General features: G+C 40.4%; 1 protein-coding gene across 3 annotated transcripts in view; it reads left to right on the top strand.

Annotated features, from left to right (window-relative positions):
- LOC127451564 (DNA-dependent protein kinase catalytic subunit-like) overlaps positions 1–16,746 on the top strand; it is a 72,986-nt gene that overhangs the window by 17,826 nt on the left and 38,414 nt on the right. For all 3 annotated transcript variants that reach the window (XM_051716331.1, XM_051716314.1, XM_051716323.1), the window contains 22 exons: positions 3,153–3,305; positions 3,490–3,597; positions 3,714–3,940; positions 4,099–4,193; positions 4,288–4,387; positions 4,522–4,655; positions 6,532–6,762; positions 8,386–8,615; positions 8,721–8,929; positions 9,398–9,530; positions 9,625–9,783; positions 9,919–10,122; positions 10,295–10,483; positions 11,183–11,287; positions 11,406–11,573; positions 11,858–11,985; positions 12,083–12,290; positions 12,408–12,586; positions 12,845–13,013; positions 14,064–14,129; positions 14,208–14,271; positions 14,425–14,573. In XM_051716331.1, coding sequence (XP_051572291.1) covers positions 3,153–3,305; positions 3,490–3,597; positions 3,714–3,940; positions 4,099–4,193; positions 4,288–4,387; positions 4,522–4,655; positions 6,532–6,762; positions 8,386–8,615; positions 8,721–8,929; positions 9,398–9,530; positions 9,625–9,783; positions 9,919–10,122; positions 10,295–10,483; positions 11,183–11,287; positions 11,406–11,573; positions 11,858–11,985; positions 12,083–12,290; positions 12,408–12,586; positions 12,845–13,013; positions 14,064–14,129; positions 14,208–14,271; positions 14,425–14,573 — 3,408 coding nt within the window. The remainder of the gene's footprint in view (positions 1–3,152; positions 3,306–3,489; positions 3,598–3,713; positions 3,941–4,098; positions 4,194–4,287; positions 4,388–4,521; positions 4,656–6,531; positions 6,763–8,385; positions 8,616–8,720; positions 8,930–9,397; positions 9,531–9,624; positions 9,784–9,918; positions 10,123–10,294; positions 10,484–11,182; positions 11,288–11,405; positions 11,574–11,857; positions 11,986–12,082; positions 12,291–12,407; positions 12,587–12,844; positions 13,014–14,063; positions 14,130–14,207; positions 14,272–14,424; positions 14,574–16,746) is intronic.

Genomic DNA, 16,746 nt, shown 5'->3' with positions numbered 1-16,746 from the left:
GGCCTTCAGCTCATCTGCATTTTTTGGTCTCTTGTTTCTCATTTTCCTCTTGACAATACCCCATAGATTCTCTGTGGGGTTCAGGTCTGGTGAGTTTGCTGGCCAGTCAAGCACACCAACACCATGGTCATTTAACCAACTTTTGGTGCTTTTGGCAGTGTGGGCAGGTGCCAAATCCTGCTGGAAAATGAAATCAGCATCTTTAAAAAGCTGGTCAGCAGAAGGAAGCATGAAGTGCTCCAAAATGTCTTGGTAAACGGGTGCAGTGACTTTGGTTTTCAAAAAACACAATGGACCAACACCAGCAGATGACATTGCACCCCAAATCATCACAGACTGTGGAAACTTAACACTGGACTTCAAGCAACTTGGGCTATGAGCTTCTCCACCCTTCCTCCAGACTCTAGGACCTTGGTTTCCAAATGAAATACAAAACTTGCTCTCATCTGAAAAGAGGACTTGGAACACTGGGCAACAGTCCAGTTCTTCTTCTTAGCCCAGGTAAGACGCCTCTGATTTTGTCTGTGGTTCAGGAGTGGCTTAACAAGAGGAATACGACAACTGTAGCCAAATTCCTTGACATGTCTGTGTGTGGTGGCTCTTGATGCCTTGACCCCAGCCTCAGTCCATTCCTTGTGAAGTTCACCCAAATTCTTGAATCGATTTTGCTTGACAATCATAAGGCTGCGGTTCTCTCGGTTGGTTGTGCATCTTTTTCTTCCACACTTTTTCCTTCCACTCAACTTTCTGTTAACATGCTTGGATACAGCACTCTGTGAACAGCCAGCTTCTTTGGCAATGAATGTTTGTGGCTTACCCTCCTTGTGAAGGGTGTCAATGATTGTCTTCTGGACAACTGTCAGATCAGCAGTCTTCCCCATGATTGTGTAGCCTAGTGAACCAAACTGAGAGACCATTTTGAAGGCTCAGGAAACCTTTGCAGGTGTTTTGAGTTGATTAGCTGATTGGCATGTCACCATATTCTAATTTTTTGAGATAGTGAATTGGTGGGTTTTTGTTAAATGTGAGCCAAAATCATCACAATTAAAAGAACAAAAGACTTAAACTACTTCAGTCTGTGTGCACTGAATTTATTTAATACACGAGTTTAACAATTTGAGTTGAATTACTGAAATAAATGAACTTTTCCACGACATTCTAATTTATTGAGATGCACCTGTATATCATATTTCTTACGAATATACCCCGAAATTCCCCCAAAACAAACAGAAAAAAGAAAAACGTGCGCGTTAACCCCACGCACGAAAGCACCAACCGGCGACAATCCCTCTAAACTCAAAAGGTCCATGAACGCCCACGAGCCCCCACGACAACTTTGCCATCGGATTGCTCAATTTTGCCTCACAAATTTGTGAGGCAAAATTAAATAACAGAAAATACTTTGTAAAATAAACCCCAGCCAATAGGAAGAATGAACACAAAGAACGTGTAGATTCATTCACAGAACTGTTTCAAAGGTGTGATCTTCCACAAAACAAATTCCAGCTGATATAAAACCGTTAAGATTCCTCGGACAGACAAACGAATGTTCAGTGAGCCAGCTGTTATGAGTTCAGCGGATGACGTAATCATTCCAATGTACCGTAAAAATACTCAACAAAACAAACTCCAGCCAGCAGGAGGCATAAGCACGAAGAACGAAAGATTAATCCACAGCTGTTCCAAAGGGGTGTTATTCAACAGAACAAGCTCCAGTCGCTAGGCGGAACCAATACAAAAATAAACAAAACTGGCATCCCGGTTCCCCGGATGGTCGAGTCAATTCACTCGGAGGCCGTATAAAAGTATATACCATGACTTACATAATCCGTCAACTTTATAAAAGACATCTTTTGTGTGAGCATGTAGATATTTTGCGGTCATCCGTAGTGTCCAATCTCAAACTAGCCGGGAACTTCAATGCAAAAGTTTCTTTAAGGAAAAGTGTTATTCACAAAACAGGCTCTAGCCGCACGGCGGAGCCAACGCAAAAAGCAAAAAGAAACCAAAATTACGCCCCGCTTCCTCAAAAGCCAGAGTAAGTACAGCGAGTTGACCCACTCACACCCAGTGGTTTACTCACCCATTGATTCAATAAAAGACATTGCCTGATTGGGACATGTAAATACTTTCGACCGTCCTTCGTTTCTGTTCTCAGTTTGGCAGGAAACATTAGAGCAAAAGTGATCTTTCGCTGATGTAAGAGTTTCTTACATTCCTTGAACCGATAGCATTTCTCTCTTGTCGAGTTCGCAAAGTCCGGGAACAAGAAAATATTATGGTTCTTCCAAGAAAGCTTCCCTTTGCCCCTTGCCTGGCGCAACACAAGATCTTTATCGGATTATCTCAGAAATCTGGCCAGAATCGATCGGGGGAATCGGAGCTCGCTCGATTTCCAGCTTGTGGCCTGTCATGTCGAGCAGACTTGGGAAAAGCTCGTCTAGGAATTTCACCATATCTCTGCCCTCCTTATGCTCAGGAATTCCAACAATTCAAACGTTATTCCTGCGGCTTCTATTCTCAAGATCTTCAAGCTTTTCAAGGAGATGTTCCAAATCAATTTTGGTCGCGGGCGGATTAGCGGTTAATACCCTCTCCGAAGATTCCAGACAATCGATTGGTCTCTCAACATCAGTCACTCTTGTAACTAAATCAGAGAATTTTATTTCCATCGCCGTAATCGATCGACATATTACAGCGAGATCCTCCAAGTCAACATCACCGACATGTTGGACAACTGACACTGGATCACCTCTCCTTCTGCGCCATCCAAATCGAGTCCCCGGTCTGTAGGCCTGTTGGGGCTTTCATCCTGAACACGTAAGTGTCTTTTAATGTCTCCAGAACCTGAGGATTTTGACTTCTTTGCCATGTTTTGCGTCAAAGAGCAAATGTGTAACTGGGTGTATCAAATTTCAGCAGATTATAACATGAAAATAATAAAAAATTTAGCAAAGTGCGCAGAGCTCATCGCTCACACGTCTGCTTTTTGCATGGCGTCACGTGACCCTCCATGTGAAATATTATTAAAATCCACACCATACATCAAAGAATTGCAGAAGTAATAGCCCATCAAAGCTTTTCTTGTCATTGTTGTCTTTCAGAGATAAAGTTTATTAAAAGTGAAAATACATGTCTGTTTTTGATTGTAGGTGGCAGCATGCGAGCTTCTGCACAGTCTGGTGATATACATAGTAGGTAAAGGAGCTCAGATGATGGAAGATGACAAGTCTGCTCCTCCCATGTACAACCTGCACAGAAGAATTTTTCCTGTTCTTCTACGCCTGGCCTGTGACGTTGACCAGGTCTTCTACCTTTTGTGTAAAAATGTCATATGAGGCAGTATGCTAAACTATCATGTTATGTCGTCCTGTATGATGGTGCCATGCAGGTTGTGTTCCTGGATCAACATTTTTATTGGTCCTGGAGCTACATTTTTATCAACCAATCAGATTTTAGGCTTAGGGCTAAACATTTACATGTTCTCAGGTGACGAGGCAGCTCTTTGAACCTCTGGTGATGCAGCTAATCCACTGGTTCACCAACAACAGAAAGTTTGAGAGCCAAGACACAGTGGCATTGCTGGAGGCTATCTTGGTATGTAAATGTCCTCAAAAGTAATTCGTCAATTCTCAGCCGTCTGTGATAATGGAGCGCACAGACATTTGTATGGAAAGATGTGTGCTGTAATTGCAAATGTTTTGTTTCCACAGGATGGAATTGTGGATTCGTTAGACAGCACCCTTAGAGACTTTAGTGGCACCTGTATCCAGGAATTTGTCAAATGGTCAATTAAACAGACCACCCCCAGACAGCAGGAGAAGAGCCCAGCCAACATCAAATCTCTCTTTAAACGCATCTACAGCCTGGCCTTGCACCCCAACATCTTCAAGAGGCTTGGTGCAGCACTGGCCTTCAACAGCATGTACAGGCATTTCAGGTTGGTTTGTGGAGAACAGAAGAACTTGTTAGATACACAAGATTGTAGATCAATATGTGCTCATGTCAGTTTGTCTGGACTGAATGCATGATTTCTGTCTGTAGTTAATTTAAAAGTTGTGTATTAGATATTTAAACAAATATTATTTTCCCTATCAGAGAGGAGAACTCTTTGGTGGAGCAGTTTGTCTTTGAGGTGCTAGTGGTGTTTGTTGAGAGCCTGGCCCTGGCCCACTTTGATGAGAAGTCTCTGGGTAAGAGACTAGACAAATTCTCTCCGTCAAGACCGCCTGTGTTTTGTTCATATACTATATATTTTTGATTGTCATTTTTTTACTCTCTGCACAGGAATCGTCCAACAGTGTTGTAGTGCCCTGGACCATCTGAAGAGAATCATCAAACACAAGGCAGACTCGCTCAATAAGAATTCCAAGAGGCGTGTACCCAGGTACACATCCATAGTTCAGTAGGAATGTCATGATTCTTAAAACATCACTTAATTCAGATGAGAAATGTTGTATAATACACGCAACAACTCTGACTGGTACGACTCAGGGATGTATTTTGTACTCCTTCCCTTAGAGGTTTTCCTCCAGACCAGTCAGTGTGTTTGTCAGACATTGTCATGTGGCTGCTGACCCAGTGTGGAAGACCACAGAATGAGTGCCGCCACAAAAGCTTGGAACTCTTCTACGAATTTGTGCCTCTGTTGCCAGGTAACTTACACTATATCTATATTGAAGGCATAAATGGTGGTTTAACTGGCAACCAGAGATGCTCCTCTTTGAAGACAATTCATTGTTGCAGTGAACAGTGAAGCCCTTAATTGACCATTTGCTAAGCCTTAAAAGCGTTTCTGACCAGTCTTAGCAACTGTTGCCTCCACCATTTCTCTGACAAGTGTTTGATTTTTTTCAACAAGAGTCTACGGGAGTAATGTATGTTTGAGTAGTTTTAAGCAGAATTTAATTGAAATTTTTTTTCACATTTTAGAATAATAATATGGTCATCAAAACTATGGAGTAACAGAAATGGGAATTATGTTGTGACTAAAAACAAAATCCAAAAGAATTCAAAACTATGTATATTTTAGCATCTTCAAAGTAGTCACCCTTTGCCTAGAATTTTTGGAAATATGCTCTTAGCATTTTCTCAACCAACTTCTTGATGTATCACTCTGGGATGCTTTTAAAACAGTATTGAAGGAGTTCCCATCTATGTTGGGCACGTATTGGTTGCTTTTCTTTATTCTGTGAAAGTCATCTATTTCAAAAACTTAAATAAATAAATAAATAATTGTTTTGTAATGCAGTAAATTCATGTGTTGGCACAATTATATTTTTGTCTACAAAACAAATTTCAAACATTTAAGTATACACCTTAAGATCAAAAGATTTTTTAAGATCATGAGAAACATTTCAGTCAAGTGACCCCAGATTTTTTTAACTGCAGTGTACATAATTTTTTTTTTTTAAATAAATCTCGAGAAGAGCATGCTTTGGCTTAAACTGTGTCAGCCCTCATTCCCAAATGGACATGTTAACATCAGCAAGGACACCAGCAGTTGCTCCAAGGTAAATTAGAGCTAGTAACTTGATGTTAATTCATTCATGTATTGATTCAGGTCTTCGTAAAAAATAATAAAGTTCACAGTATTATAGTGTGTTTAATGAGACTTTATAAGCAGTTCTGTGATAATCATTTGCCTCAATTATGATTCACAGTCTGCACAGTTTTCAAATTACTATGTAATTTGACCATTTCTTTTACAAAAACCATCAGATAAATATGCTTTTAAATGTAATTTTCATTCCAGCCAACATAAAAATACTAAAGAATATAAATTCCATTTGTGAGCACATTGTGCTGAAAACTGCGCCGTTCACGGCATTCTCCCGTTCATTCTTATGGGAAGTTCTGCAAAGCTTGTCAGAGCGAGCAACGGTAACCAACGGGGTGGAGCTTAGCGAAGGTTCAGAATTTGAAAATAACTTGAATAAATTTAAGAGAAGTGACAGATGCATCATGACAAATTGCTCATCAGAGCTTGAAAATATTGACCATTAACATCTGAGAAGGGAGTAATACTTTTGGCCAATCAGTAATGCTAGAAGTTTTACTATGCAAGAAAAATGAATTTATGAGCATTAAAGATTTTCTAGATAAGCTTGCTCATGAAAATACTGGCTGTGGAAATGTGACCCAGAGCTTTTGTCTTTTTGGTCCACAAGTTTTATCACTGAAAAAAAATACAATAATTGACCCACTCACTGAAGGAAAAAGGTTGCTCTGTTATCTGGCAAGTGTTTCTTCCTAGTTTGAATAGCTCCATAAGAATGCATTGTTTCTACACCAAATATTTCTGGCTTTTGGGGGGAATGTTTTTTAATTGTTTGCTGTCAGAATGGCTGAAAATTGTATTGATGCGATTTAGATAATTTTGCACCTCTTAATGGTCGGATTGCATCAGAATTGCAATTAAGATTATCATAAAAAAAAACAAGACATTTTTTGTCAATGTGTCAGTCATCAAAATGTTCATAAGCATACACTATGCTTCTGTAAATTCCCACTCTTTGCTTCTTTTGTCAGGAAATGCATCTCCTGCTGTGTGGCTAGATGAACAGGTGAGGCAGCATGGTCCAGGGTTTCTCATTTCATGTCTAGAGGGAGGCGGTTTACTCTCCCAGCCTACCTTGAGAGAGGTTGAAGCTCCCTTCAGCATCAAAGCCACCTTACAATGGATGGATCTGCTATTGGCTGCTCTGGACTGCTACAACACCTTCACAAATCTGCGCTGTCTTCAGCCCCAGAGGATCTTGGGTGAGTGAATGCGCACCCTGATACACCTCAACTTACAGTGGCAAGAAAATGTATATGAACACTTTAGAATTAGCTTGGTCATAAAATGTGATCTCATCTTCATCAAGGTATAGACAAACACAATGTGCTTAAGCTAACAACACACAAACAATTATAATCTTTCATGTCTTTATTGAACACATTCTATTAAATATTCACAGTGCTGTGGGAAAAGCCTTGAACCCTTGGATTTAATAACTGGCCAATCCTCCTTTGGCAGCCATTACCTCAACCAAGCGTTTCCGTTAGCTGTTGATTAAACCTGCACAGAAGGAATTTTGGACCATTCTTCCATACAGAACTGCTCCAGCTCAGCTATATTCTTAGGATGTCTGGTGTGAATGGCTCTCTTGAGGTCATTCCACAGCATCTCTGTTGGGTTAAGGTCTGTGCTCTGACTGGGCCACTCCAAAAGATGGATTTTCTTTTTTTTGAAGCCATTCTGTAGTGGATTTACTTCAGTGTTTAGAGTCATTGTCCTGCTGCATAAACTTGGGAATTCATTTTTACCTCGGTGATGGCAAGCGTTCCAGGCCCCATAGCAGCAAAGAAGCCCCAAGTCATGATGTTCCCTCCACCATACTTCACCGTTGGGATGATATTTTCATGTTGGTATGTGGTACCCTTTTTAGGGCATCCGTAGTACTGCGTGTTCTTCCCAAACAATTCAACCTTAGTTGCATCAGACCACAAAACATTTTCTCAGTAGCGTTGTAGAGTGTCAAGGTGGTCTTTGGCCAACTTCAGGCAGGCAGCAATGTTTTGTTGAAAATCAGCAGCTTCCTTTGTGGTGTCCTTCCCTTGACACCATGACTGTTTAATGTTACCGTATAGTAGACTCATGAACAGAGATGTTAACCAGTTCCAATGATTACTTCAAGTCTTTAGCTGTCACTCTAGAGTTCTTTTTTACATCGAGTATTCTGCGGTGTGACCTTTGAGTCATCTTGACTGGACAGCCACTTCTAGGGAGAGTAGCAACAGTACTAATTTATATCGTCTCCATTTATAGACAATTTGTCTAACTGTGGACAGATGAATATCTAAGATCTTCGAGATAACTTTGTAACCCTTTCCAGCTTAATGCAAAGCAACAATTCTTGATTGCAGGTCTTCTGAGATCTCTTTTTTGCGAGGCATGGTCCATGTCAGCAGATGCTGCTTGTAAATAGCAAACTCAAAATGTTTGAGTAATTTTTATACTTCAAAGTTGCTCTAACATACACTACCAATCTCGTTTCATTAATTAGATACTTTTTCCAATCTACTGTGAATGTTTGTATGATGTATTCAATATGTATAAGAACAATATAATCATTTGTGTGTTATTGGTTAAAACCAATTGTGTTCATTCATTATTGTAACTTAGATGAAGATCAAACCAGATTTTAAGATAAATTTATACATAAATGCAGGTAATTCCAAAGGGTTCAACATACTTCTTGCCACTGTATATACAACCATTAAAAAAACTGAAACAGTTTTTCTGTTATTGTTGCCTCCTTGTACTCATCTGTTGTTATGACAGCTTTCATATTCATGATACCTTTCTTTTTCCTTTCTCTTTTGCCTCTCCTCATCCAGGCACTGGTGAGAAGTCCAGCTTTTTGGTAGCTATCCGTTTCTTTTTGACAGAGCTGTCCATGCAGGACCTACAGGCTGCCAGGGCTTGCTTCAAAATGGGTAATGTTGGTCAGTTCCACTTCAGCCCTCGTGAGATAGAGCAGTACAACTACAGCAAGTGCTCCATCATTGTCCGACTGCTGGAGTTCTCCACCATGGTACTGCAGAAATGTCCACAAGACCTCTGGAAGGTAAGATCGTGCTCTCTGGGGAAAAAGACTACAACTGTCCCATACCCTGATTTACTATAAGAAAAACAAGAGCGTGTTTTTTTGACTCTTCTACATTCTCCCTAGTTGATGGAGCAGGATGTTTTCAACTCTTCCTTCTTCACACTGGTGGCACTGACTGTGTGTGAACCCTCTTCCATTGGGTTCAACATGGCAGATCTTGAGGTCATGATTCAGTTGCCAGAGGTGTGCGTTCCTTTGCTGAAGGCTTTGACATCAACACCTTACAAGACAGAACTGGAGAGCAGCATTAGGAAGAAAATAACTGTACAAAGGTCTGTTTAAAAATTGGTTCCAACAAAGGTTTAAGGGTAAAATATTTGTGTTTTCTGGTTTTGTGGGTAGTGCACTTGCTCTTACAAATTGTGTAGTGGTTCTTAAACGAGCACCTCAAGTTCAAATCTGGCTTGTGTCATTTCCTGATTTCATCCCCCCTACTCTTTCATTTCATGTCACCTCTTCACTATCCTGTGAATAAACATGGGAAAAGCCTCCCAGAAATTATCATATGTGTCATCAACAGCATGTATACTGTATGTTTTGGTAGAGTGTCACTTTTGCTTCATCAGATACCACCACATGGGGTTACAGTTGCAGTGTTTCAAAATACTTTTACTAGTGTGAATGATGAATTGTTCTGATTAACCAATCTGTTTTTTTCAATCTGAGCACAATAAATGGTTTGTGAATGTGTTTGTATATTTATGCGTGTATGTTGTTCACTGTCTTATTTTTTCTGACAGTGTGGAGGAGTTGTGTGCTGTTGATCTGTATGAAGCAGACACCAGAGACAGTCATGCTAACATGCATCTGATACTCTCAGCCTGTAAGCAGCTTCACCAGTCTGGGCTGCTCGACTCGGTTCTACACAGTCAGGTACCCACTGATTAAATTTATGTTATGCTGATTCTTGTTCAGTCTTAGTATTAGTAAATAATGTTTTGTCTATTCTGGTTTGTCGTGTCTGAAGGATGTTGGTTATGGTCGTTCTCTGGGATCTAAACTTCTCACTACTGTGTATAAATGTATTGCCCCTGGAGAGGACAGGAAGTCTTTACGCTCTATGGATGTTGGCAGCAGGAAGTTGGCTGACAGACTTGTGCAGTTGGCGTTCTGTTTGGGAGATCAGGCAAGTACGCTGTCTGTAGAACAGTGGGCAGAATTACAGTTTAACAAACATAAAGGAAGGACAAACTAAATAAAAATGATAGGATGTTCATGTTTTTGTATGCACCAGTGAAACTTTTTTTCCTAAAACATTCAGAGCGAACAAATGGTTGGCCTTTTGCTGAACACCATTACGCTGTCGGTCCCTCTGTCTGGCAGTCTGAATCCTCACTTCCTCAGCTTCTCTCATGGGGAATACTTCTACAGCCTCTTCCAGACATCTATCAATGCTGAGTTACTCCGCAGTCTAGACCGCACAGTGCCACTTCTGCTCACAGCAGCTAACCAGAACCCCACCATGGTGAGGCATCATACCAACCTGCAGGACAAGACAAAAAGTTCCTAGAAACTACAGCGAAGTCTGAAAAGAACTTACCCCCCAAGTTTTACATTTAGAATTATTTAATCAGTCTGATTTGAATTCCTTGACGCTTTTCTCTATGGCACTTTTTTCCTGTTCTACTGTCTATTAGGTTAGTGTTCTGCTGAATGGCATGTTGGATCATAGTTTCCGTGAGCGTTCTCTCAGAAAGTCTCAAGGCTCTCGATTGGCTGAACAGGTGTTAAAGGAGTGGGACTTACTAAGGCCATGGTGGGATGGTCCTGCAGCCTCACCTGAGAGCAAAACTTCAGTCCTGTCATTGCTTGCCAAAGTTCTCCAGGTACCAGATACTCAAACTGTAAAATATTCTGTTTACTTTCTCAGTAATGTGTGAAGCGTTAAAATAGTTAAATAATTCGGAAGTGTTTGTTAAATAAAGCAAACAAAAATGAATCTGTATTACATGGTATGTTATAAATGAGCCAGACAATAAAGACTTTGTTTAATGTACAGATCTGCTGTCGTTCTAGAAGTAAAAACCTTTAATAGTAAAAAAAAAAAGAACATTTCTAGCCAAGTTATATGGCTTTATGGTTGCCAACATTAAGGGGGGAATTCACTAAAAATGAATTACACCCGGTAAAAGCGCTGGTTATTTGCATGCGCTGTCTGCGCTGGTTTAGCGCCCGATTCACTAAAGTATGCAGATCAGGCATTGGTGCAAACTCACCCACAAAATCGCTGTTGAACACAATTTTCATGTGTAATTTCGATCTTGTGGGCTGATTCTCAAAGTTACATAGCAGAGAATGCAGCAGACCACTGTTATCTGACACACTTTGGCAGGACTGATCAGCATCACTTTGATCCAGACACCTGAATCATCTAGATTGCAGGTGGTTAGTGAATAAGATGCAGGTTTTTGCACTGAAATACCACACGCAAAAGTAGCGCAACTGTATAATGAATACAAGTCTTTTAAAAGACTTTCCTCTGTTATCTTTATCACAGATATTTTTTTATGATTATTTTTTTGCAGATTGACTCCTCTGTATGCTCCAATACCGAGCACCAAGCATTCAATGCAGTCTTCACCACTTTCACAGCTCTTATCACAGATACATCTATGCCACTAAATCTTAAAGTAAGCTTTCCCACTCTTAAACACACACCAAAGCTAAATTTGGAAAGTGCATATTTAGGGCATTTGGCCTGTGGATTATAATGATGCAGAAATCTGTCTTTTTCTGTCTCTCTCATAGAGCCAGGCTCTGATCATGCTGCCTTTCTTCACTACCTTACCAAGCATGCCACTGGAGGAGCTTAGGAGGGCTCTGGAGATACTGGTGGCCTCACATTTCCCCATGCAGTCTGATGAATTCCCCCGAGGATCACTCCAGTGCAACAATTACATGGACTGCATCCGTAAGGTGAGATGCTTGAACTGGAATTCAGACACTGTATCTGCTATGGTGATTGATTATACTTATATGAATGATAAACTTATATGGATGTCATGTTTTTAATTTAATTACACATTGAAATCATTGAGTTAAAACAAAAAATAAAAGTGAAATTTTTGTAACATTTTGTTGCTAAATTGTGACCATTTTGCTGAAATAAGGGCAAGCTAAATTAAATATATATATATATATATATTTTTTTTAAATCAATGTTAATGCATATGGAGTCATGCTCATTTTGATAACATCAGTTTTTAGAGGCCCTGCAGCTGTCTCAGAGTCCTGTGTTACTGAAGCTCATGGCTAGAGTTCTCTGCCGGGACAAAAAACATATTATGGAGGAACTCTTTCAGGCCTGCTTTCAAAATATTGCTCGCATGTAAGTCCACAAACAGCCCTGTTTTTTGTCTTTTTTCACAGCTGCTTAAAATATAATTTCTTTTATTTGCATACTGTGCATTACTTTTCTTTGTCAGATCCCAGTTGGAGAGACAAGTTATTCTCCTCAGCTCTGTCTACCAGTCATTTCAAGCCAAAGACGTTCCAGCAAATTCCATGCTCATTGGTCTAATAGACAGAGTCCTGCTGCCATTGGCCACATACTGTAGTCCTCATGCACTCTCTCAGTTCTTCATCACTAATGTTGCTGAAATCATGACTACTCTGCAAGCACGTTTCACCAAGGTGAGTTACAGAGGTGTAAAAGTTTGGATATTTATCCAGTTCTACGTTCCATGATACTGGGAGATCTACAGACATACTACCTATGTACTTGTGTGTATCCTGTCCTGTGTCCTCCAGTCCGTTGAGTCAGTATTCGAGAGTCAGATTATGATGAAGATTGGCTGTTGTAAACTGCTGGAGATGTTGTACTCCCGTCTGTCTAAGGAGGAAGTCTACTCTAAAAACTCTGCTATCAACCAGGCCTTCTGTGGTACAGCCAATGCAGAAGGAAATGAGCTTTCCAAGACTCTACTCAAGTATGTAGAGGGATATGATGCAAATTATCTCTTTTTTTTTTTACAACTTCAAGAGCAGGTACATTCATGTCGTCAGGTGATGCTATATCATTAACACTCCTGTGCCCCTTTTGCATTCTTAAGGATGTTGATATAAATGAATTATTGAGTAATAAATGAAGTCTCAGGAAATACAGTGGAAACATAATGGTGAATGTCTATGTCTGAACCTAATAAATATGGGTTCCTTGTAATGCCTATATATATTATGTGTGTCAGATCGTGTTTTGAGGCCTTCACTGCGAACATGTCTGGAGAGACCGTTCTGCTGGAGCTGAGGAGGCAGTATCACTGTGCTGCTTATAACTGTGCCATCGCACTCATCAGCTGCAGCTTCAATGAGACCAAATTCTATCAGGGCTTCCTCTTTACTGAGAAACCTGAGAAGGTGAATATTTTAGAGCTGTCAAATTAAATGCTTTAATGTATGAGATTCATTTCAAATATTTAGCACATTAGTGTTTCTAAATCACAATTAACAGATTTATCAATTTTCACATTAGATTCTGAAATTGTATTAATATCCGTGTGAATGTTAAACACTGGTTGGAATAGAGTGGAACCTTTGCGCTGTGTCTGGGGTCATTACACTAATGCACACAGCTCAAACACATACAACAGCAATTCCATGTAAATTATTAAGTGATGTAGAAAGGGCCTTTTAACAGTAATTTTCTCTGTAAAACAAACCCGAATGATACTTGTGATAACCTGCATTCACACAACCCACTGACTTGGCATCACGTTCCAGATAATTCGTATGAAGTATAATTACTTTGACAGTGCCAGCACTAAAAACAAAACAAGATGTTCACTGCAAGCGCTTTCATGTGGAGTTTAAAGCAGCAAATCATGTAAATGTGGCTTCACGATGTGTTGTAGCAAAGTGGATAGCCGCTGTTAATATTGTGGAGGATGAGGGTTTAAGAGACTTAGTGCCCATTGCAATAAAAAGCGCAAAGTACGGGGACTTAATATTTTAATTAACCTCCCACATATATATATATATATATATATATATATATATATACTTGTATCAAAGATTTATACCTGTAAAAATGTGTCTAATAAACTTTATCTGCAAAAAAAACATTTTAACATGTACAAATTTATATAATTAAAATAAACAATGGCTAACCAATTTCTTGCAAGTTCTTTGAGACAAAGTAAAAATGTATGATCATATTTTAATGTTTTAATATGTACCATGATTAATCGTGATTAATCACAGAAAACTGCGATTAATTAGTTTTAGTTAACCCTAACACTATATTCACAATAAAGTGATTTATAATCAGTGTTCCCTGTATCCATTCATGTGTGTGGTCCATTGGAAGTTAGACCATCTGTTTGTCACTGTGTTTCTGAAGAAAGTCAAACACATTCCCAGTATAACAGACACACTAACTGATAACTTTTTTTAATGTTTCATCTCCAGAATCAATTCATATTTGTCAACCTCATTGATACTCAAAGGGTGTACAATTTCCCTATAGAAATTGATGTAAGTAAAGCTTTTAAACAAAATGTAATATTTCTCCTTGTTTTGTGCTGTGTACTATAAGGTTCCTTGTGTTTGCAGGTCCCTATTGAGAGGAAAAAGAAATATGTCATGATCAGAAAAGAAGTGAGTGGAGAAAACGGAGGTGAGTTATCTGAGATTAAGATTGATTAAAAGGAAAAAGACATACCATCCATTAATTTTCACAAATTATTATTATTTTTTTTTTAACTTGTATTCATTATCCTTGTTGCAAAAATGTACAAAATTGTGCACACATTTGTTCTCTTCTTTCCAGATGCCCCTGTATACCTCTCCTCCCAGTCTTACATGGCAGACGGCAGTCTTAGTGAGGAGATGAGTCAGTTCGACTTCTCCACTGGAGTTCAGAGCTTCTCCTATAACTCCCAGAATCCTTTAGGCAACAGCAACTCCAGCAGGACTCGGGTTAGTTGTTTGTAAAAGGACAGTATCCACTGTAACTCCATCCTCTGCTAACATTCATAAACTTTAGGTTACTCACGTAACCCCGGTTCTTTGATAACAGGAGTGAAGTATCTCACTATGGGTAACACCTTGGGCGTGGCCGATCCTGGAAGCACCAATAATGCAAAGTCTGTCAGTTGACAGACCAGTCACAGCAGTGATGAGGGAGTCCCACCTCCCTATCTAAACCACTGTCATAGGTGCCTACTTCATCCTCCGCATATCTCTTCTCTGTTTATCTGCAAAGAGGGAAATGTGGTAAGATACCTCACTCCTGTTATCAGAGAACCGGGGTTACGTGAGTAACCTAAAGTTCTCATTCTAACATTCATTCGGTATCTCACTATGGGAAACAAATAACACACTTGCGTTTAACAGTGCCCACGAGGTAACCATGCCTCTGGTAGAATGAGCTCTCAAGCCCTCCGGAGGTCACAACCCCAGACTATTATAACTTAATATAATAGCCTGTACTACCCAATGAGACAACCGCTGTCGTGATATGGGTCTGCCCTTCCAAGAATAAGCCCAAGAAACAAAAAGCTTATTACTCGTCCTCAATGCCTTCGTTCTTTCCACATACAAACGTAGAGTACTAACTGGACACAAACAGAATAGCTCATCCTCTGCCGAGGAAAAAGGTGTCAGGTGAAAAGTTAGCAAATCCACCAGCTTACAGCTGAGCGCGGAGTCGCTTACCTTTGGCTCAAAGGCTGGATTCGTTTTATGAGACATTCTCGATAAATCCACAGCAAAGCGCATACAAGAGTGATGAACTGACAAAGCATGTAGTTCACTAACCCGCTTTGCAGTTGTTAAGGCCAATAATAAAGCTGCCTTTAGCGAAAGGAGCTTTAATTCTATTCTTTCAAGTGGCTCAAAGGGAGGCTGAGAAAGCGCATTCAGGACCACGGATAGATCCCATGATGGAACCAGTAGTTTTGACACTGTTCAAATGTCTTGCACCCCTCATAAACCTGCAAACAAGCAGAAGTGACCCATTGTATTCGAGTCAATCCCCACATTACAAGCCGATATGGCAGTGCGATAAACCTTGACAGTAGAAAAGGCCCTGCCTTTATCTAAAAGTTCCTGCAAAAAAACACAAAACATCTGCCACTGAACATAAAAATTGAACAATGTGTCTGTGTGCACACCACTGCTCAAATAGCCCATTTCCAATCATAAATGGAGCACGTTAAAGCAGCTCTCACGCTCTGAATCGTTTCAGTCACCCTGGGGGGTAAACCCGTGACACTCAAATTTAGCCTCTCACATGCCAGGCCCAAAGAGCTGAAATATTTCCCTCCGCGCTTGTGACAGGAGATCCCTGCGCAGCGGGAGTTGCCAAGGTTGGGCGCACAAAAGTTTTATTATCTCTGCCAGGCACAGTTTCCCCGGCTAGTTCGGGGCAATCAGTATGACTGAGTGACCATATTCTCTTACTCTTTTTAAAGTTGGAATGATCAGACTCAGTGGAGGAAACGCGTAAAGTAAGAGCGTTTGGCCAAGAATGCGCTACAGCATCCACACCCATAGGAACACCGTCTTTCGCCTGAGAGAAGAACAGAGGGCAATGAGCATTTTTGTGCAATGCGAAGAGATCTACGGCAGCACACCTGTATCTCTCCCACAGCTGACTCACCACCTGAGGGTGAAGTCTCCATTCTCTGTAAAGAGGATTCCCTCTGGACAGGAGATCCACCCCGTATTCATCGCTCCCGGAGCGTGAGAGAGCAACCCCTCTGATGTCACTCTTACTCTGCGATTTAAGTGACGGCGAGGACACAAGTGCTGTGCTGAAATCCAATGCTGAAACTCTCTCATTCGCAGTAGACCCAAAGGAATGACTGACACCGTTGAGGCCAAAAGACCCAATAGGTGTAGACACAACCTGAATGAGACTTTTTTTTTTCATCTGAAAAAGGGACAAACAACTGCCAATCAGTCCTCTGACAGGAACGCTCGATACTGATCAATCTGAGACCCAGACAAATTATTTCCTGTGAGGGCATCAGACAGCTTGTTGTCTCGTTTATATTTTAATCCTAAATGAGACACCAGCTTTCTTGTATTTATCTCTGCTTGCTGCTGTGATGGTGCGCAGAGCAGTATCGTCTAGGTAAGCAGACAC

This window comes from Myxocyprinus asiaticus, chromosome 2 (assembly GCF_019703515.2).
Source record: "Myxocyprinus asiaticus isolate MX2 ecotype Aquarium Trade chromosome 2, UBuf_Myxa_2, whole genome shotgun sequence".
Classification (NCBI taxonomy): domain Eukaryota; kingdom Metazoa; phylum Chordata; class Actinopteri; order Cypriniformes; family Catostomidae; genus Myxocyprinus; species Myxocyprinus asiaticus.
The sequence above is the reverse complement of the archived record's forward strand: the minus strand, read 5'-3'. Positions and strand labels throughout refer to the sequence as shown.